General features: G+C 36.3%; 2 protein-coding genes across 3 annotated transcripts in view; one reads left to right on the forward strand and one right to left on the reverse strand.

The window, feature by feature from the left end:
- The window catches only part of LOC6054365 (ras-like protein family member 11B), a 28,285-nt gene extending 20,682 nt beyond the window's left edge, over positions 1–7,603 (forward strand). Inside the window, exons 2-4 of the mRNA XM_038253667.1 lie at positions 3,727–3,863; positions 6,706–7,207; positions 7,270–7,603. Of these exons, the coding sequence (XP_038109595.1) occupies positions 3,727–3,863; positions 6,706–7,207; positions 7,270–7,508 (878 nt within the window). The 3' untranslated portion in view covers positions 7,509–7,603. The remainder of the gene's footprint in view (positions 1–3,726; positions 3,864–6,705; positions 7,208–7,269) is intronic.
- Positions 7,604–7,640: 37 nt separating this feature from the next.
- LOC6054364 lies at positions 7,641–16,917 on the reverse strand. Of its 2 annotated transcripts, none has more exons than XM_038253665.1 (2): positions 16,733–16,917; positions 7,641–16,660 (listed from the first exon to the last, which is right to left on the reverse strand). In XM_038253665.1, the coding sequence occupies exon 2, from the start codon at positions 15,285–15,287 to the stop codon at positions 7,749–7,751; it is 7,539 nt and encodes a 2,512-aa protein (XP_038109593.1). In that variant the 5' UTR covers positions 15,288–16,660; positions 16,733–16,917; the 3' UTR covers positions 7,641–7,748. The 2 variants fall into 2 exon arrangements, with proteins under 2 accessions (XP_038109593.1, XP_038109594.1); XM_038253666.1 differs by having other exon boundaries at positions 7,835–16,660.
- Positions 16,918–17,450: the final 533 nt, after the last annotated feature.

Raw genomic sequence — 17,450 nt, forward strand, 5'->3', positions numbered from 1 at the left:
TTTTTGCTAAAGAAAGATATCACTATCATAACAATTGTTAATTAAAATATGTAGAGACTGCCATCAAACAAAAATAAGTGAAAACTTAATTATACTTGAAATAAAGGAAATTCAGTAAAAAATGCATCCAAAGTTGACCCATGACAAATGACAGGTTCAAAATCATTGGCAAAATCACAAAAAAAAACAAGTCATTCCCCAAGCAGAATAATTCTTTTTTTCTGATTTTCAAAGATCAAAAATCGGTTAGAAAAAAATTTCAGTTATTTTTCCCTTATTATGTAGATAAGAAAAAGTGATATCATTTTCTAATAAGAAAGCTTAAGAATATTACAAACAGGCTTCAAAACTATCTTCATGATTTTTATTTGTTTTAAGAGCAATAAATTTCTTAGCAAACGTGTGATTTTATTTCCAAAGCCGGTTTAAGTGAAAAAAAAAACAATTCGATATGGATTCATGAAAATGTCTTTTTTATTCAATTGAAATTATTTTTAATATTAACTGAACCTCAAATTTACGTTTGCTTAAATAAAAGAAAATTAGCTCATTTGAAAAAAATAGCTGATTTGGATCTAAATCAGTTTATATTTTTTTTTTAAATGAGTGTTCAACTTTTTTAAACTTTAAAAATTCGTTTGACTAAAGAAATTACTCGAGCATAAATTATGGTTTCAATTATAATTTCATAACAATTAAATATGCAAAAAGAGGTTTGAGAAATTCAAAAATAAAAAAAATTATTAAAATCTTACTTCTTGTTTCAAAACACTGACTGTTTATTTTAGAACAACTAAAAATAATTTCAATATTGCTTGCTGAAAAAAAATCTTTTGAATAATTGACTCATAACAGGTCAATTTGGATGATTGACAAATTTTATAAATGTAATATTTCGAAAAAGTTAAATTTTGTAGATGCTCGTTAAGTTACTTTGGAGATTCATGTGCCAAAAAAACCATTAAAAATTGAACTAGAGTAAATATACCGTAAACATTGCTGACCAATTCGAATTTGTTAAAAATACTCATAATTTGACAACAGTTATCCTCAAAAATACATTATCAAAAAATCAAGCATTTATATACTTTTGGTACTGCAATCGAAAGAGTAATTCAAACAAGAATAATCATTGATAAAGCCAGTTTCATGCCATTCATATTACATTTAATCTTGTGGATAGGGTTTGTGATATAAAAATTGCATAAATCAACAACCTTTTAAAATTTCTTCCATTTTCAATACAAACATTTAAATTCATTATAATACAAAAAAATCAACATCTTGTTATATGACTTAGGCCGATGCAAATATATAAAAATGTTTTTGTCCCTCAGCCCTAGCCGTGGTCAAGGGGGGGGGGGCAAAAAAATATAAAAATATTCAAAATTTAAATAACAAGCCATAGTCTTCACATTTAAATGAAAAAAGTGTTTTAAAATGCATTTTACACTAGTTCAGTTGTTTTGCAATCATTAGTTTTCAAAAAATCTAAGATCCGACAAAAACAAAAATTGTATCGAAAAAAAAGATTTTGCATCGAAAATTTTTCAAAAAATCTTAAGATTTTTTAATAAACCCAAAGATGCTAAACATGATTTTAAACGCAGGAGAATGTATTTTAATTGATTTTAGCTGGTTGCACTTGAATTTTCATTGAAATTTTGAAGTTTATTGTAAAAATATTTTTTTGCCCCCTGATTTTTCGGGCCAATTTTGAAGGGGGGTGGTGACAAAAACTTTTCAAAATATTTGTACCAGCCTTATATGACGGAAAATTTAAATTTGATTTTTTGCTACATTAGCAATCTTTGCGAGACCATTTCTTTCGAAAGCCAAAACGATTTTACATTGCACTTAGCTGAAAACAGAGTATTTTTTCAGAATATTACAAACGTTAACAAAATTGGTTACTAAGAAGTAATCCGTTCAATTTCAAGGAACGTTTCAAATAAAATAATAAAAAAGGCAGTTATGCAATGCTTTCGGAATCCTCACTGAAATTCCAAAAAGTTTCGACGCCCAGCCAGGAAGAACGCCAAGCGTGTGCCAACCATTTGCTCCTCAAAGTAAACTTATAAGCCCCCCCCCGCAGATTCCTCCCATCACACTCTATTCATAGCAGCTAAGGAGGAAGAAGGGGGGGGGGACCTGATGCTGCTAAAACTGATAAGCCCACACGCTTCCGCCACCCTCTCATACATTCGGGTTATCAGCTGGACCATAATGGCGTAGGCTAATCTGTGCCATCATCCGGGATCATCACAGGAGGGAGGGGGAAGGGAGTCGTTTGTTTTGACGCCGTCCCGATGTCGCTCTAGGTTTGACGAGTCAGCCAAATGATGAAAAAGGGATTTCGCAACTTGTGCTGAGAGCTTATGGGCTGGCATCTTCGCTCTGGGATGGTGGTGGAAGAGAGTTATTTTGTGAGTTTGGAAAAGTGTGGGAAAATGAGTGTGTGCGTGGGCGGATCCGGAAGGAAAGCAGCTGCGGTCGAGATAATATTTTGATTGTTTGGTTAAGCCGAAGGTCACCGAGCTGCTAATCGAGTTCGGTTGAAAGGAAGATAAATTAGTACGAAATTTGATAAGTTATTTACTTTGAGTTGGAGCGAACCAACGTGACTGGTTATTTTAAATCAATCTTTATTAGTTTATTAAAGGAATTTTGATAAATTTCGGTAACAACCATGCCTCAACATCTTTTCACTTTAATAAAGCGTGATACAGAACGCTATTAGAAACTAATGAAAATTCCAGATTCTTCTAAAGGTTTAGACATCGTTAAACCGAAAAGATTACCTACAGATGTTGATCCATCTTCGTATATTTGTCTTTTTATATCGAATCATTTGCTCGTGGACATTAATGTAGTGACATTTGTGTCCTTAAACAATGTTTGACCAATTGAAAAAAATAAATAAGTATGAGCTCATAAAAACAGACAAACATAAAAAAATTTCACAAAATGTAACCGTTGTCCAAATTCTAACCTCTACTCAATGCATAATATTGCGAAATTTCCGTTGACTTCACCGACAAAAGAGTTGACACGCCACAGTCGGAAACGCGCCAAAACAACCAAGTCGTAGTACTACGGTCCTCCCTCCCGGGGGACCGGGAGGAAAGTCGAGTACTGTCTGCCTCAATAGAACACAATGAATTGACGATGACGACGCGGCACGCGTAGTACGGGAAAAAAAACTTTTAATGATTTCCACACACACACCCACACCGACAGAGAAAGAAAACCAAGCGAAAAAGTTTTTCTACTTTTCATCATCAATTAGTGCCATAGACAATTACCAGAAAAAAATGTTGCAATTTTTCAACACTTGTTTCTGAAAAGAAACTCATAAGAAAACAATATTACAAAATAAATATAAAAAACCATGTCCGTTTGTCTGTGGCACGTTACCTGTGCTAAGTGAAGGTCGAACGTTGATTAAATTCGCGTGAGTTCAAAGCTCCACTGGGAGAAGGTCAGCGGCACCTTCGCTGCTAAGTGGGAGGAAAATTGCGCACTTTTAAAGGTAAATTTTTCTTCTTATCAAACTGTAACAAAGCGATAGGTCATGTCACGACGTGTGAACTGATGTCGACAGCTCAGCGCTTTTGGCGTTTGAAGAAAGAAACATTGCCCAACTGGGTCAATTAGAAAGTTCGTAAAGTTGTTCAGCGAAAAACATCCCTCTAAATTGACCTTTTTGTGTTCATTTGCTTGCAGCGATGGTGGTTCGGTTCATCACGAAACGCTTCATCGGCGAGTACGATCCGAATCTGGAGAAGGTGTACAGCTTCCACACCCTGGTCGACAACGAGTTTGTGCAGTTTGACATCCTGGACGCGGCCGGACAGCCGAATGTAAGTTTTTCGACTTCATACGGGAACCAACTTGTATTTCCATCGGATACCTTGTGTTGTATATCAGCACTTTGACGTTTAATTAAAACTCTAAAGAAGCATTTTAAATTGTAATCAAGAAATAAATAGCTCCGGAGGAAGATAATGCACTAAATTGTATTTATTATTAATAATATCAAATTTTTTGCACATTTTATTTTTTTTATTTTGATGAACCACAAAATACATTATGCATAACTAAGGATGTAACACTACCGCAAAATAGCATAATTTCAATGAATTTATGAAAATAGTTTTTTTTCCTAATGTGTTATGTTTTTTTCCCGACCTTGGATCCCAAAATTCTAAATTTGCAAAAAGCCCAATTTGATTAAAAATTAAAAAATAAACATTTTAATTTTAAATAGTTCTCACTCGATTGTACATGTTCTTTTTTGAAAAATTAAATTTTCAGCAAAAATTGTGTGTGCCCCCTGATTTTCTGAAAAAAAAAAAAAAACATTGAAAGGGGGAAGACAGAAACTTGAAATGAAACTTGCAATGCAACACTAAAATAAAAATAAAAATCATGTCTTGCGCTAGAGTTCTGTGCAAATTTCGGTACCGTAAATTTGAATTTAGAAACAATTGTCATTTTTGGAAAAGGCTAATTTTGTTTAAGTGAGATTTCGACACGAGTTCTATATGCAAAATAAAATTTATGACTTAACTATTTTTTTTATAAAGGGTCTAGTTTCTAAGATTTTTGAATTTTCGAAAATATACTTTAAAATGCTTATTTAAAGTATATTTTCGAAAATGTTCAAGTTTAACTAAAAAAACTTTATGATAGAAAAGCATAATGAGCAGTTCTCTAGGATTTCGGTCATTCGATTTTTTTGTATTTTTTAATCCGACTAAAACTTTTTTGGTGCCTTCGGTATGCCCAAAGAAGCCATTTTGCATCATTAGTTTTTCCATATAATTTTCCATACAAATTTCGCAGCTGTCCATACAAAAATGATGTATGAAAATTAAAAAAAATGATACACGGCAAAAAAAATTTGGTGATTTTTTTATTTACCTTTTTATCACTAAAACTTGATTTGCAAAAAAAAAAAAACACTATTTTTATTTTTTTTTATTTTTTGATATGTTTTAGAGGACATAAAATGCCAACTTTTCAGAAATTTCCAGGCTGTGCCAAAAATCATTGACCGAGTTATGATTTTTTTAATCTACACTGATTTTTAAAAAAATCGAAATATTGGTCGAAAAATTTTTTCAACTTCATTTTTCGATGTAAAATCAAATTTGCTATCAAAAAGTACATTGTTAAAATTTTGATAAAGTGCACCGTTTTCAAGTTAAATCCATATTTAGGTGACTTTTTTGAAAATAGTCGCAGTTTTTAATTTTTTAAAATTAGTGCACATGTTTGCACACTTTAGGAAAAAATATTTTTGAAAAGCTTAGAAATTTCTCTATATTTTGCTTCTTCGGACTTTGTTGATACGACCTTTAGTTGATACGACGCTCCAGTGGCCAAAATGCCTCAAAAAGTGATATTTTTGAAAAAATCTTTTTTTACGGGTTAAATTCCATTTAAAATTCAAATGCAAAGTGCCGGCTCCTGTTACGTCCAATCATGCTCATATTTTGGATTTGGGCTCAGTATGCCCACCGGAACAAACCCTTGGATGCCCGCCAAAAAGTCATTTTTGTTACATCCTAATCAATACTTTGGAAAAAGATTTTTCGGTCGATTTGGATTTGGAGGACTAAGGGACCATCCATAAACCACGTGGACACTTTTATGAGAATCTCCCCCCCCCCCTCCAATTGTCCATACAAAAAAAAAACCTTTTTTTAAACAAATTTAAAAATAAATTGAAAAAAAAAATTTCTAATTTTATTAAACTCTTTTTTATCTTAGAAATAAGATTTTTTTATTTTTTTATAAACATGTTTCGTTTACATGACAATTTTTACAGAAACCCAAAATATGACCAAAAATCGTTATTTTGACAATTTGGCTCAAGCAGATTTAGCAGACAAACTTACACATCAAGCAGAGCTTCTGCACCAAGATTTTTGCAGGATTGGGTCCGTGAGTTTGACAATTTGGGAATAAGAAGACAACAACTTCTTTGGCACCCTTAAGTATACCGCTGATATTCTTTTTGTATTGCTAGATCCCCCCTTTCGAAGGCAACGTGACGCATAATATTCGGCTAAGGAATTAAAAAGATATTTGAGTTTAAAAATTGAATTTTTTGTATATGCCAAAATTGGCTGTAACATTTGACCCTGAAGTCAATTTGTTTTTCTTATGGGAAAATGTTTTCTAAATGTGTTCAGAACATCACTGTGCTCTTAAAAAAAACGCTATTCACAAAATCATTCGTAAAAGGCGAAGATTGCGAGATAAACTGTTGGTGTCTTCGATCAAGCTGCTTGGATTGACATTCCCAACAACTTTCAAAAAAATATTAGTGGAATGTTTGATTTTGAAAATCACCCAAATTTTGCCCCTTTTTATTTGCAAGAACTCTTCTGAAGATACCAAAGTTCAAAATTTTCAGTTTTTTTTTAACCACGTTTCACTTATTTTTGCGACCTGTAGGTCAACTGTGCAGCACTCGATAGTGTCATAAAAGTATCAAATTTATGATTTGTAAAAACATAAGTTTTAGTTGGAAAAGATTTGGCAACAAAATATTTAAAATGACAAATAAAATTAACAATAAAAAAATACGACTTTTTCTTAACCCTTCTATGTTATTGATTGTTGAAAACTGGACTTATTTTCCATTTAAGATCAATAATTTTAAACTAATTTCTACGTTCCACTACTTTGCAGGAAGCGGACTGCATGACACTGGAGGCGAACATCCGGTGGGCGGAGGCGTTCATCCTGATGTACTCGGTGGCGGACAAGTGCAGCTTCGACGAGTGCAACCGGCTCAAGTTCCTGATCAACTACAACAAGCGGCGGCGCCGGCTCGGCTCGTACAACAAGGACACCCAGCTGGACGTGCCGGTCATCCTGGTGGGGAACAAAATCGACCAGATCGGGGACCGGATGGTGTCCACGGAGGAGGGCCAGCGCCGGGCGAAGGAGATTTCCTGCGCGTGTTTTCACGAAATTTCCGTGCGGGAAAGTATAGAGCAGGTTTCCGGGGTGTTTCGGGACGCGTGTCGGTTCTGGCGGGTTTTGAACCGGTACCCGAAGCTGAAGCGATCTACGAGCGATGTTCACGATTTGCACTCGGAGGTCGAGCTGATTCTGAGCCCGGACAGCATTCACCCGTTCTGCAACTGTGATTTGGGCTATGAGAAGAGACGATCAATTATAATACTAGGTGAGAACCATTTTAAGCAATCTAAAATTTCTCAAATTTAATCAAAAATGTTAAATTTTTAGGCCGTCCCTGGACCGAGGAGGAACCGGACGAGACGGACGAGTCCGAGTCGAGCTGCTGTTCGTCGCAAAAGTCCGACATCGAGGAGCAACCGTTCCGGGGACGGGCCTCCACCGACGGGACGCTGCTGTCGCGACCGCGGAGGTGGCGCTTTGCCCCACCGGGGTCGTTGATGCCCCACGTGAGCAGGGTCGAGCGGAGGATGAGCATCTCGATGCGGGGGAGCAATGCGAGTTATTGAGGAGTATTTTTTATATTAATTGAAAATGACAATATTGTGATTGTGTCAATGTTAACGTCACTGTGCTTTATCATGATCCCAGGAGAAAAAAAAAACACAAATTAATCAGTCTTGTATGAGAGTATAATATTGACATTTTACTGTAGCATTACTGTATTGTACAAACAGGCCTAAATAATATGTATAATGAAACCTCAAATATATTGAAAAAACTTATGTGATTAAATTAAACTATTTTGTTCAACTATTGCTACTTCTGCCCGATAACACATAATCGTTGAACCATTTCATGGTAGAAGCAAAGTTGATTCGATGTTCCAATTCTATTTTTTCCCCAGAGAATCTTTCCCCAAGTTCAGCACATTTCTCCATAAAGGCAACAATTTTAAGGTTTCCTGTAGATTTTGCAAGTGCGTACAGAGAAAATCCATCCGATTGAGGTTCATTTAATAAGTTCTTCATTTTTGCAAGTGCTGCTGAGTCTAAACATTCAAACGATCCTCCACTTTCCGACTCCAAAACAATTTCAAACATTTCCACGTCGTCCGCCAGCAGAGCAAACTGAATGGGGCTGGTATTTTCTTTGTAATCGGTAACAACCTCCAATTTGTTTCGTTTGGCATATTCCAAAAGCACCTTCAGTGCTCGATTGGCTTGATGCTGGATCGCAACTCCAAAAATGGTCAGTCCATTGTACTCAAAGCTGAGATCCGCCCCACAGCCGAGAAGCATCTTCACCAAAATTGCGTTATTCCTGCAAACTGCTTGGAAAATCGACGTCAGCTCAATATTTTGACACTTTTTATTCACGGTTTCGTGACTGTGGTTCAGCAGAACCTCCACCACATTAATCCGCTGCATGTGAACTGCCATATAGAGGGGGAACATCCCTCCGCAGTCGTAGGCCGTGTGATCTGCCCCGTAGGTGACCAGAAATTGGACAGCCTCGGCAGCGCCGTTGGAGGCGGCCACGGCCAGCACGGAGATGTTCCGGTTGCTTTGGGCGTGAAACAGGTGAGTTCCTTTGGAGTTGCAAATGCCGCTTTCAACGCAGTATTTGAACACTGGTTCAAGTTCTGACCAGGGCCACTGGGTGTAGGCAAAGAGGGCACTCTCCCCGTCGTTGTTTTCGATGGACAGGTCGGCTCCGCAATCGATGAGGAGGGTGAAGATTTTTGAATTAGGAACACCGGACATGATTGTGGATCCGGAGCGGTCTTGAGTGTTTAGTATTTTCTTGATTGGTGAAAAATTTGGGGAAAATCTAAGCAGTATTTGGTTCGATAAGATGTTTAGAAATCGATAGGATTTGTTTGCATAATCAAAGTCAACTGTTGTTATGTGACAGGTCTTGAGAATGTTTAGATCTTCTGCAATCTGTATTATATCTCTGTAAATTCGATTGAATGTTAAGTTGTTCTCACAAAATGCGAATTGATCAAATTGATCGACCTTTGGAAGCTCTTTGGCACCATATATTTTGAACTGAACTGTTATTTGTTTCAAGTTATCTTCTGAATCCATGTATAGAAATTCTCTTTCAAATTGGCTAAAAATATTGATTTGATTTGAGATTGATAAACTTTTCTGAACATCAATGCACAAATCTAAAGCTTTAGTGGCATTCACTTCATAATCAAACTCATTAACAATTTCCACTCCAAAACCACTATCAGTAATGCCAAAAGTTTTGATTCGTTCTACAATTCTGTAAAAGAAGTCAACCTTGTTTTTCAAGCATAGACCGAGCAAATCGATTGTCAGGTAATTCAATATTTTGCATTCGTGCACGTTTCGCTGCCATTCAGAAAGATTTGAATCGTACAAGGTTGCAGTTTTGTAGTTAAATATATGTTTTTCAACAAGAGCAAGTACTCCCTCATCATCTGATTTCATAACATATCGGAAAAATGGCTGGTAACGCAAAATGTTGTAACCAGACTTTAATAAAAGTTCAAAATCTGCAAGTGAAAATTTCGAAACATTTGGCAATTCAACGTGCAAGTGGTATCCTTCAGGCAAATCTATTGGAAATTGCTTAAAATACTTCAAACATCCAAAAACTGTTCGGCCAATTTTCCTTAAATCATCAATTTGAATCAAATTTGCACCTCTGCTAAGAAAATACTTCACCAAAGTCCATTTACGATGAGAGGCTGCCACCTGAAGGGCTCGTTCCAAATTGAACACTTTTCCGAAGTTACTTTCCATCAAAGTTTGAACCATTTTTGTTCGACCTGATATCACGCAATAGAGAAATGTTTCCTCGGCGTCCTCACGAGTATTAAACTTGAAGTTTTCGATCATAAATTTGAATGCAAACAAGTTGCTGCAGGAAACTGTGTTTTGAAGTAAAGTCACCAAATCTGCTGTCATTGTTTCAGAACTATTGAAAAGAAAATCAATGTTTTGTAAGTCCTTTAAAGAATTACTTCGAACGATTGCGTGAACTTCTGAATGTTTCAACTTAGAAGGATTTACAGTCAGAATGATGTTTCTAAGCTCATGAGAACCAATTAGCATTAAAATAGTTTCAAATTTTGAGCCAAAGTCGTTTAGGAGATCCAAAATTTCAGAAATGTCATCTTGTTGACTCAAGTATTTGATCAATCTTCCCATGAATCTCCAAACACTGACAGATAATTTGGAAGATTCGAAGAATGAACTCCATGAATCTTCACCGGAGGTTGCAAGGGCATGCTCGAACTGATCCTTTCTAATTGCATTTAGCAATTTTATGTTAGAAAAACAATTATTTTCCTGGTTAAAATTTTTCAAAATTAAGCTCACTTTGTGACGAGGTTTCATTGCATCATTAATGTAATGCCATAAATCAGGTAATCTTAGCTGTTGGAGTTCACTATTAAGATTCATCCAATATTTCGCCGATAGCAATCCACCTCGACTTAAAGAGCATTCGATTCCAGCTTCATCTTGGCCCAAAAGAGACCCTTTCAGACTTTCCTGTGTTCTAACATGTGAAAGCCCTTCAACCTTAACATCTTCAACATCGGGAAGATCAAATTTTTCTCGATCTCCAAACAGTTGCCAATCAATTTCGGCCATAACCAGCGCATTAACAAGCACCTTAACGCGTGAACTGTTGGTCAGCAAATCGTACGAAATGCCATCGTGCGCCAGGTAGTTTCGAAAGTTCCGCCCACAAATCATCTGAACGTCCCCCTTGATGGTGTGAAAATTGTCCTGAAAGTGTTTGGTTGAAACCAGAATTTCACTCAGTTCGAGCATCCAAAACTCAATCGCCAGGACGCTTTCTGTTGGAATGTTTTTGAAGTTTCTGGTTAGTTTGTGGATTGTTTCGCAATTGTGTTTTCTCAAAAGTTGTTTGATGAAATTTTGGAAATTTTGAGTTAACTGTTTGAGTTCTTTTTGATCTTTTTTTCGCATCTCCTTAATTTTCTTTACCAAGTTAGGAACATTCTTCTTCGGCATCACTTTGTCAATGGCGTCGTATTTTGAATCAATCAGAAAGATGTCTTTGAAGTAAATCTTGTTCAATTTCAAGAAAAGCGCTGCTTCCAACTTGGATTTTTCTTGCAACAAAACCTCACTCTCTTCGAGCAGAAAATCACAAATTTGTTCAACTTCCTCCCTGCAATAGTACTCCTGCACTAGCTTATTATCGATGTCGAATATCCTCTGCGCAGACCCCATCGAAATCATGTCCAAATCGATCATTTGTTCCGAAACCAACCAGCCGGCCTCGTACCGCAAAATCTTCCAGTTGTCGGTTAAAAGTTGGAAAAACGAATCGTTGCTTATTCTACTTTTGGCAAAGTTCATCTCGATCATTCTGTGGCAAATTTGGATGCTATCGCTGGCATATGCCACAGCTTGAAATACGTCAAAATCGTAGAAAAAGTTTGAAATTTTCATCCTTTCAAGGCAACTAAGAACTGCGATTCGTTTTGAATAATTTGTCTTTGTTCGCTGGAGAAGATCTCGAATCTCAACTGTACAATTTCCTCGTAGTTTTACATCAATAGCTGACTCATTAGCTTCATGAAAATTCTTGACATCAGCAAATAATTTTGTTTGCAGTTTTATTAACACTTTTTGATCCCCAACAAAGCAAATAAAATCACGAAGAGTTTTCAATGATGATATTCGCAGCAAAGAATCGAAATACCATCGAAAATATTCAAAACAAGTAAATACAATCAAAATTTTCACCGCAATTCCCACGTTCGACATATACTTCGGTGTATTGGTGTAGTACAAAAACAAATCCCGCGCGGTGAAAAATGTCTTAATCAACGGAAACTTGTGGCAAGTCACATCCCTGGTTGTCTTGTTCTGCTCAACTTCAGACCACAGCATCGTTTCCAAAATCCGGCCGATCTTTTTCGGGATGTTTGGCGTATTTGTTGTAGCTTTAATGCACTCACCAAAAATTTGCGTGAATCGCTTTATGACGGCGACGTAGCCTTCCTTCCTGCCGGACTGATCCTGCAAGATTTCTGCGGTTTGTTTGTGGGATAAAATGAGCGATTGACTAAAATCTAGCGATTTTGCAATTTTGTAAAGGGAGTACATCTGCTTAACACGAAAAAATATTTCTTTGATTTTCGCGAATGTTTTGCGCGATTTATTTGGATAAGTGAAATCGATAAAATCAGTGCAAAATACTTCACCAATTATGGCACTAAAAGGAACATCTTTGAACTTTTTTGAACTCAACCTGTTCCAAATGTTGTCACTTAAGGTTGGCATAGAAGAATCAGATGTCCAAACGGGTTCCAAATTTTGACGAGCCCGACTCTTCAGACTTGTCATTATTGAGTTCATTGCAGAGGTTACTCTCTTGAATTCGTCTTGAAATGCATTTAAATTGTTTGAAATTGATGTTAAAAACTTTATCAATAAAGGTTTGTTGATTACCATTCGGTACATATCGAATTCTTTTTCTTTGAATATTTTAAGGAAAACAGCCAACAGAATGGTCACCTCCATGATGGGAATTTTCCTCAACTGGACATTATCTTTAATCAAGTAAAGTTGATTGTGAATCATCCTTAGGCGAAACAGAACTTCGTTGTCGATTCCCAAATAACTATTCGAATCTTCTCTAGTTGATAACTGATTTGTCCACTCTACAATGAACTCGATTGATTTTAGCCACTCTCCATAATTTTTGGGAGTTTTTGGATCAGCGCAGAGATGTTTAAATCCGAAATCAGCAAGTTGATATTGCAGGTAGGTTTGCAATTCTTCCCCAATTTCAACCTCCTTACAGCTCAAACTTTGTAGGGCATTTGAAACGTTTTTGAAAATTTCAACTTCATTGTAGGGAACCATGCTTAGAAACATTTCATAAATTTCAATTGACCCGTAATTGATGACCTTTTCGAACTCTTCATCAGTCGTTCGTCCAAAGCAGTCGTAGGACAGAATCAGCTGAGCAAGTTCTAAGCAATCTTTGGACATAGCGTAGTTTAATATCGAACAAACCCAATTTGGATTCAGCGTCCAGCTTTTGAGACCAACTTCAAGCAGCATCACTGCCATGGATTTCTGTTCCTTTCCTTTGAAATCAACTATTTTGTGGAACAAGTCGAAGTTGAGTCCGACAAATTCTTCAGCCTTTTTGCCTCTCAATAGGTGAGCCAGTGAAGGAACATCACCAGAATTGATTGCCAACTGGAAAGGGGTTTCGTTTGCAATTACATCAAGTAGTCCTCGAACTTTTTGCTCTAAATTCTGGACATTGAAAAAAGGAACTGTTTTTTGGGGGTGGACTTCAACTGTAAAAAATGTGGAACCCAACAGAAAATTGATCGACCGAGAACATAGAATGTCTTCACGAAAAATGTTTATATTGAAAATGAGCAAACAACGTTTCTCAGATAAATTAAACAATTCACTGATTTTATCTATAATTAATGAACTAGTGATGTTGGTTTCTTCGAGACTTTCAATTTCTTCACACAAATTTTCGTCATCAATGTCGGATGTAATATAAAACTTTAAGTCACAGAAAGCGTATTGCTGTTCCAAACTTCCGAAAAAATGAAACGTTTTATGCTTCTGAATTATTGTTTGATTTTGCTGTTTGAGATATTGCTGAATGTTTGAAAACAATCCTATTTGAGAATCGACTTTTTTGATAACCAACTCCTCTTGAAATGTTTTGTACAGCTTGATCCGTCTTGCTACAGAACTCATCAATTTGAAATTTGCAGATTGTTGAAACACTTCGCAGTAGAAGATCTTCTCAAGGTGCATAAGAACTTTCCACTGCTCAATTTGAAAGTACAAATTGGTAAGATCCGCGTTTGGTCCATCCCAAGGACGCAACTCCAAACTAGCAATGGTATCCTTCCAAATCTTTGTGTAACCAATTGCTATAATGCACGGAATAACTTCGGGTTCAAAAGCCACGTTGAATCCCAGCTTAACCAAGCATCTTATCAAATCTACTGATACTGTTGACGCCGCAAGGGTGATTAGGGACAAGTCCCAATTTAGTTCAGCATCGATTGGGCACATTCTCAAAAGGCCCAACTTTCCAGCGGCGACAGTCCCTTGAAAAGCTGTTTCTATTGGAATTTCAAATTCAAGGTATTCCGGATGGAATCGAATGGTGGGATCAGCTTGGCTGTTATTGAGAAGAAATTTTGCAATTTTCCACCGTTTGTGCTGCATGGCACTGTAGAGGGCTCTACTAACTACTGATGAATCAATTGAACTATGCAAAAGTTTTCGAACAATTCGAATTCGATTGTGGTAAACAGCTGCTTCAAATGCTTTTGGAAGGCAGGTTGGTTTGATTTTAATAATTGCTTCAAAAAGTCGATCATTTTTTAGTCTAATAGATTCAAGCAAGATAAATTCAAGTTGATTTTCATTCAATTTATCCAAAATTGATAAAACTGAATCATTCAAATGAAATTTGATGGCATCCTTCAAACTGCCATCATCAACTTTCTGAGGACCATCTCCAAACACTTTCAATACTAGTGAATCATCTCCTGTTGAAATTGCTTTCGTTATAATATCTGGTACGGCACGAAAGCAACAAAGTCTTTCCAGAGATCCACTGTTTCCATATCTGACTAGTTTTTCAACGACGAACGAAAAAGTTTCTAAATTCCAATTAGTTGGATCAACTCCAGAATCAACCAGAGCATCTATCAGATCGTTCCAAGCAAACATTCTTTCGTCGAAAGAGATGATATCTTGTGGACACAGAGTAAGTGCTTCAGAAAAGTTATTAAGGCCTAAAGCAATACTTAATTTGAAGTCCTTTGAAGTAAACGTGTCTGAAAATTTACCTAATTTATCAAGCATTATAGAATTCTCTGCGAAAGTATAGCCCAAGATGGTCTCCAAGGTGTAATAATTGGGACCTTTGGCATGTTCTAAACACAGCAAATAAGATCGCTGCAAGTCTTCACATTTGAAAGTATCAATTGTTGAGATGTCCAAATTCCTAACCGATTTCAACAAATCTTTCTGTTCTTGAACTAAATTCAAGCCAAATATTTCTAAATCTTTAAGCAATCCTAAACTGTCACAATACGAGCTTGATAATAGTTCCTCAAATGATGTTTCCGTTAGGACAAGCGCCATTACAAGAAGGTTTATGACTGAGTTGAATTCTATGTCATAATTGCTAAGAAAATCAAGATTGTGGCAGCTGAAACATAAACCAAAGCCATTCAATGTTTTAAAATAACGTTCAATCCAATACCTTACAGCCACGCAAAGTGCATTAGGAATTTTAGAATGATTTTTAATGATTGAACCAGTTGTCATAATGTTATTGTCGGTGAGAACAGATTGAATATTTGCTACAACAAAATCTAGACTTTTCTTTAGATTTGTGACTGAAGAAGTATTTTAATCTATTGATAGAGATTCACTCCAATTTGGGGAAGCTAAATCAGATTCTATAGGTTTATCAAAACTAATTTCATTTTTCAGTGATCGCCAAATTTCTTTAACAATATTCTTAACTTGGTTTGTGTTAATTTCAACAAAATATGCATCAACAACATTAACAAAATGCTCAATATTTAGTTCAAAATTTTCATCGTAGAGCAATCGATTAAAATGTGGTACATTTAGCTCTGTTAAGCACTTCAAAGATCGGAGATTGGATGACGATCCCAACCGTGAGGCAGTTTCTGAACCTTTTAAAAATATCACTATTTGATCGTGCAAATTAGTCAATCCTTGTCGAACAAGGTCCAAATTTTCTACGTAACGGAAAAGTGATCGCAGCTCCTTGGTTGTTTGACAACTTCTAGCTGCGTTGAGAAAATGCTTTAAAACTGTGTTGACTTGAAAAATTATGATTATGTTGGAAATTGTCTCAAACATTTTTAATCGTTTTGACATAAATTCATATTTTTCAAAACAAGGTTCTAACAGCTTGTAAATATTGATTGGTTCTTCAAAATATTTCCTATTTTGTTTGACTTTTTCTAACATAACATACAATGCAACTAATTTTGTGTTTTCATTTGTGTTATGATCCACAAGTGCTGATATGTTCTTTTTTATGCTGTACAAAATGTGAAGCTTATGAACAACTCTGTAAATTTTTACTAACTTTTTGAACACTTTTCTGCGTGCATTTGCTTCAAATTTTCCCTTTCTGTAATCCTGCAAACTTGACACTATCGCTCTAAGAAATTTCGTAACATTAACTCTATTCAGTATTAGCCTAAATGCACGATATTCTTCCTTCTCCTTGAACACCAAAATGAACAACGTCACACAGAACGCCATCTCTTCCAGAGGAATCAACGCCAATCGTTCACTATCTCTCAGCAAGCATAATTCACCCAAAATCAGCTTCATTCTCAGCAGCGTTTCGTCATCGACGTCAAGTACGTCATTCGCATTCAGCTTGAGTGCTTCGAACGCATCGATGAGCCGGTCGATTGACTTGAGCAGGTCTTCTTCGTCAGCTTTGGGTTGAGAATTTTGGGCGAGGTTCCTCACCATGAAGCGTTGCTGGTGGTAGATCAGTGATATTTTGACGTCATCCGGCAGTTTGATGTTCTTAATGCTTAGTTCTTGCAGTTCATTGAAACAGCTTACGAAGGACTCTGCGGTGAAGTCACTGGATCCAAGTGAGTTAAGCAGATCTCGAAGATTTTGGATTGACATTTTCTGTCACTCTAATTGTTGGTAAACATTAATAAAAGAGTATTTTAGTTTGCAGATTTGATCTGGAAAATAATTACACTTACAATTGTTACATCTGATGAAAAGCACTCAAGAATTGGAGACAAGTTTCCACTATTTCACAGGCAAAATAATCTGGCCTCCCAGACAAATCTTTGTTAACCACCGAAATAACATTTTCAAAACTGTAAACTCATTGTTATTTACATCAATCTACACGCTCAAGAATGAAGCTGCACATCCAGTTGACTCAAAAGTGACACTTAGTATGAATATCTCGACCAGCTGCTCAAGGGACTCACGCTCTTTAGTAAACTCAAACAGCTTCAAACCATCTGCTCTCTCTTGTGCGCACAGCTCTCTGTTCCGATTCACTCTCGACACTAAGACTTATTTCAATGAAGTTCATCGTGAATTCAGCGTGATCATGTTTCAAAGGAATATCAAGCTGATGCGTGTGTGGCCGTGATTAACCCTCTGCAACCCAACTCCGCCTGTAGATGGGCTTCGATCTAAAATCATTTATTACCAATTTCTGGAGCAACACGAGAAAAGGGCGCATAAGCATTTTGACAGCTAAAACTATTTTGCAAATTCCGAGACAACAGGTAACTTTTTCGCAAAACTCGATGTGTTAAACAATAGCTGGCCTTCCCAGCAACCTTCTAACGGTGCGGGTTTTGTTAAATAGTTACCTGTTGGCTCGGAATTTGCAAAATTGTTTTAGCTGTCAAAATGCTTATGCGCCCTTTTCAAATGTTGCTCCAGATTTATCAAAAAAAA

This window comes from Culex quinquefasciatus, chromosome 2 (genome assembly GCF_015732765.1).
Source record: "Culex quinquefasciatus strain JHB chromosome 2, VPISU_Cqui_1.0_pri_paternal, whole genome shotgun sequence".
Lineage (NCBI taxonomy): Eukaryota > Metazoa > Arthropoda > Insecta > Diptera > Culicidae > Culex > Culex quinquefasciatus.

Coding starts and splice junctions, on each gene's coding strand:
- LOC6054364 (XM_038253665.1), bottom strand. CDS start 15,287: ATGACAACTGGTTCAATCATTAAAAATCATTCTAAAATTCCTAATGCA.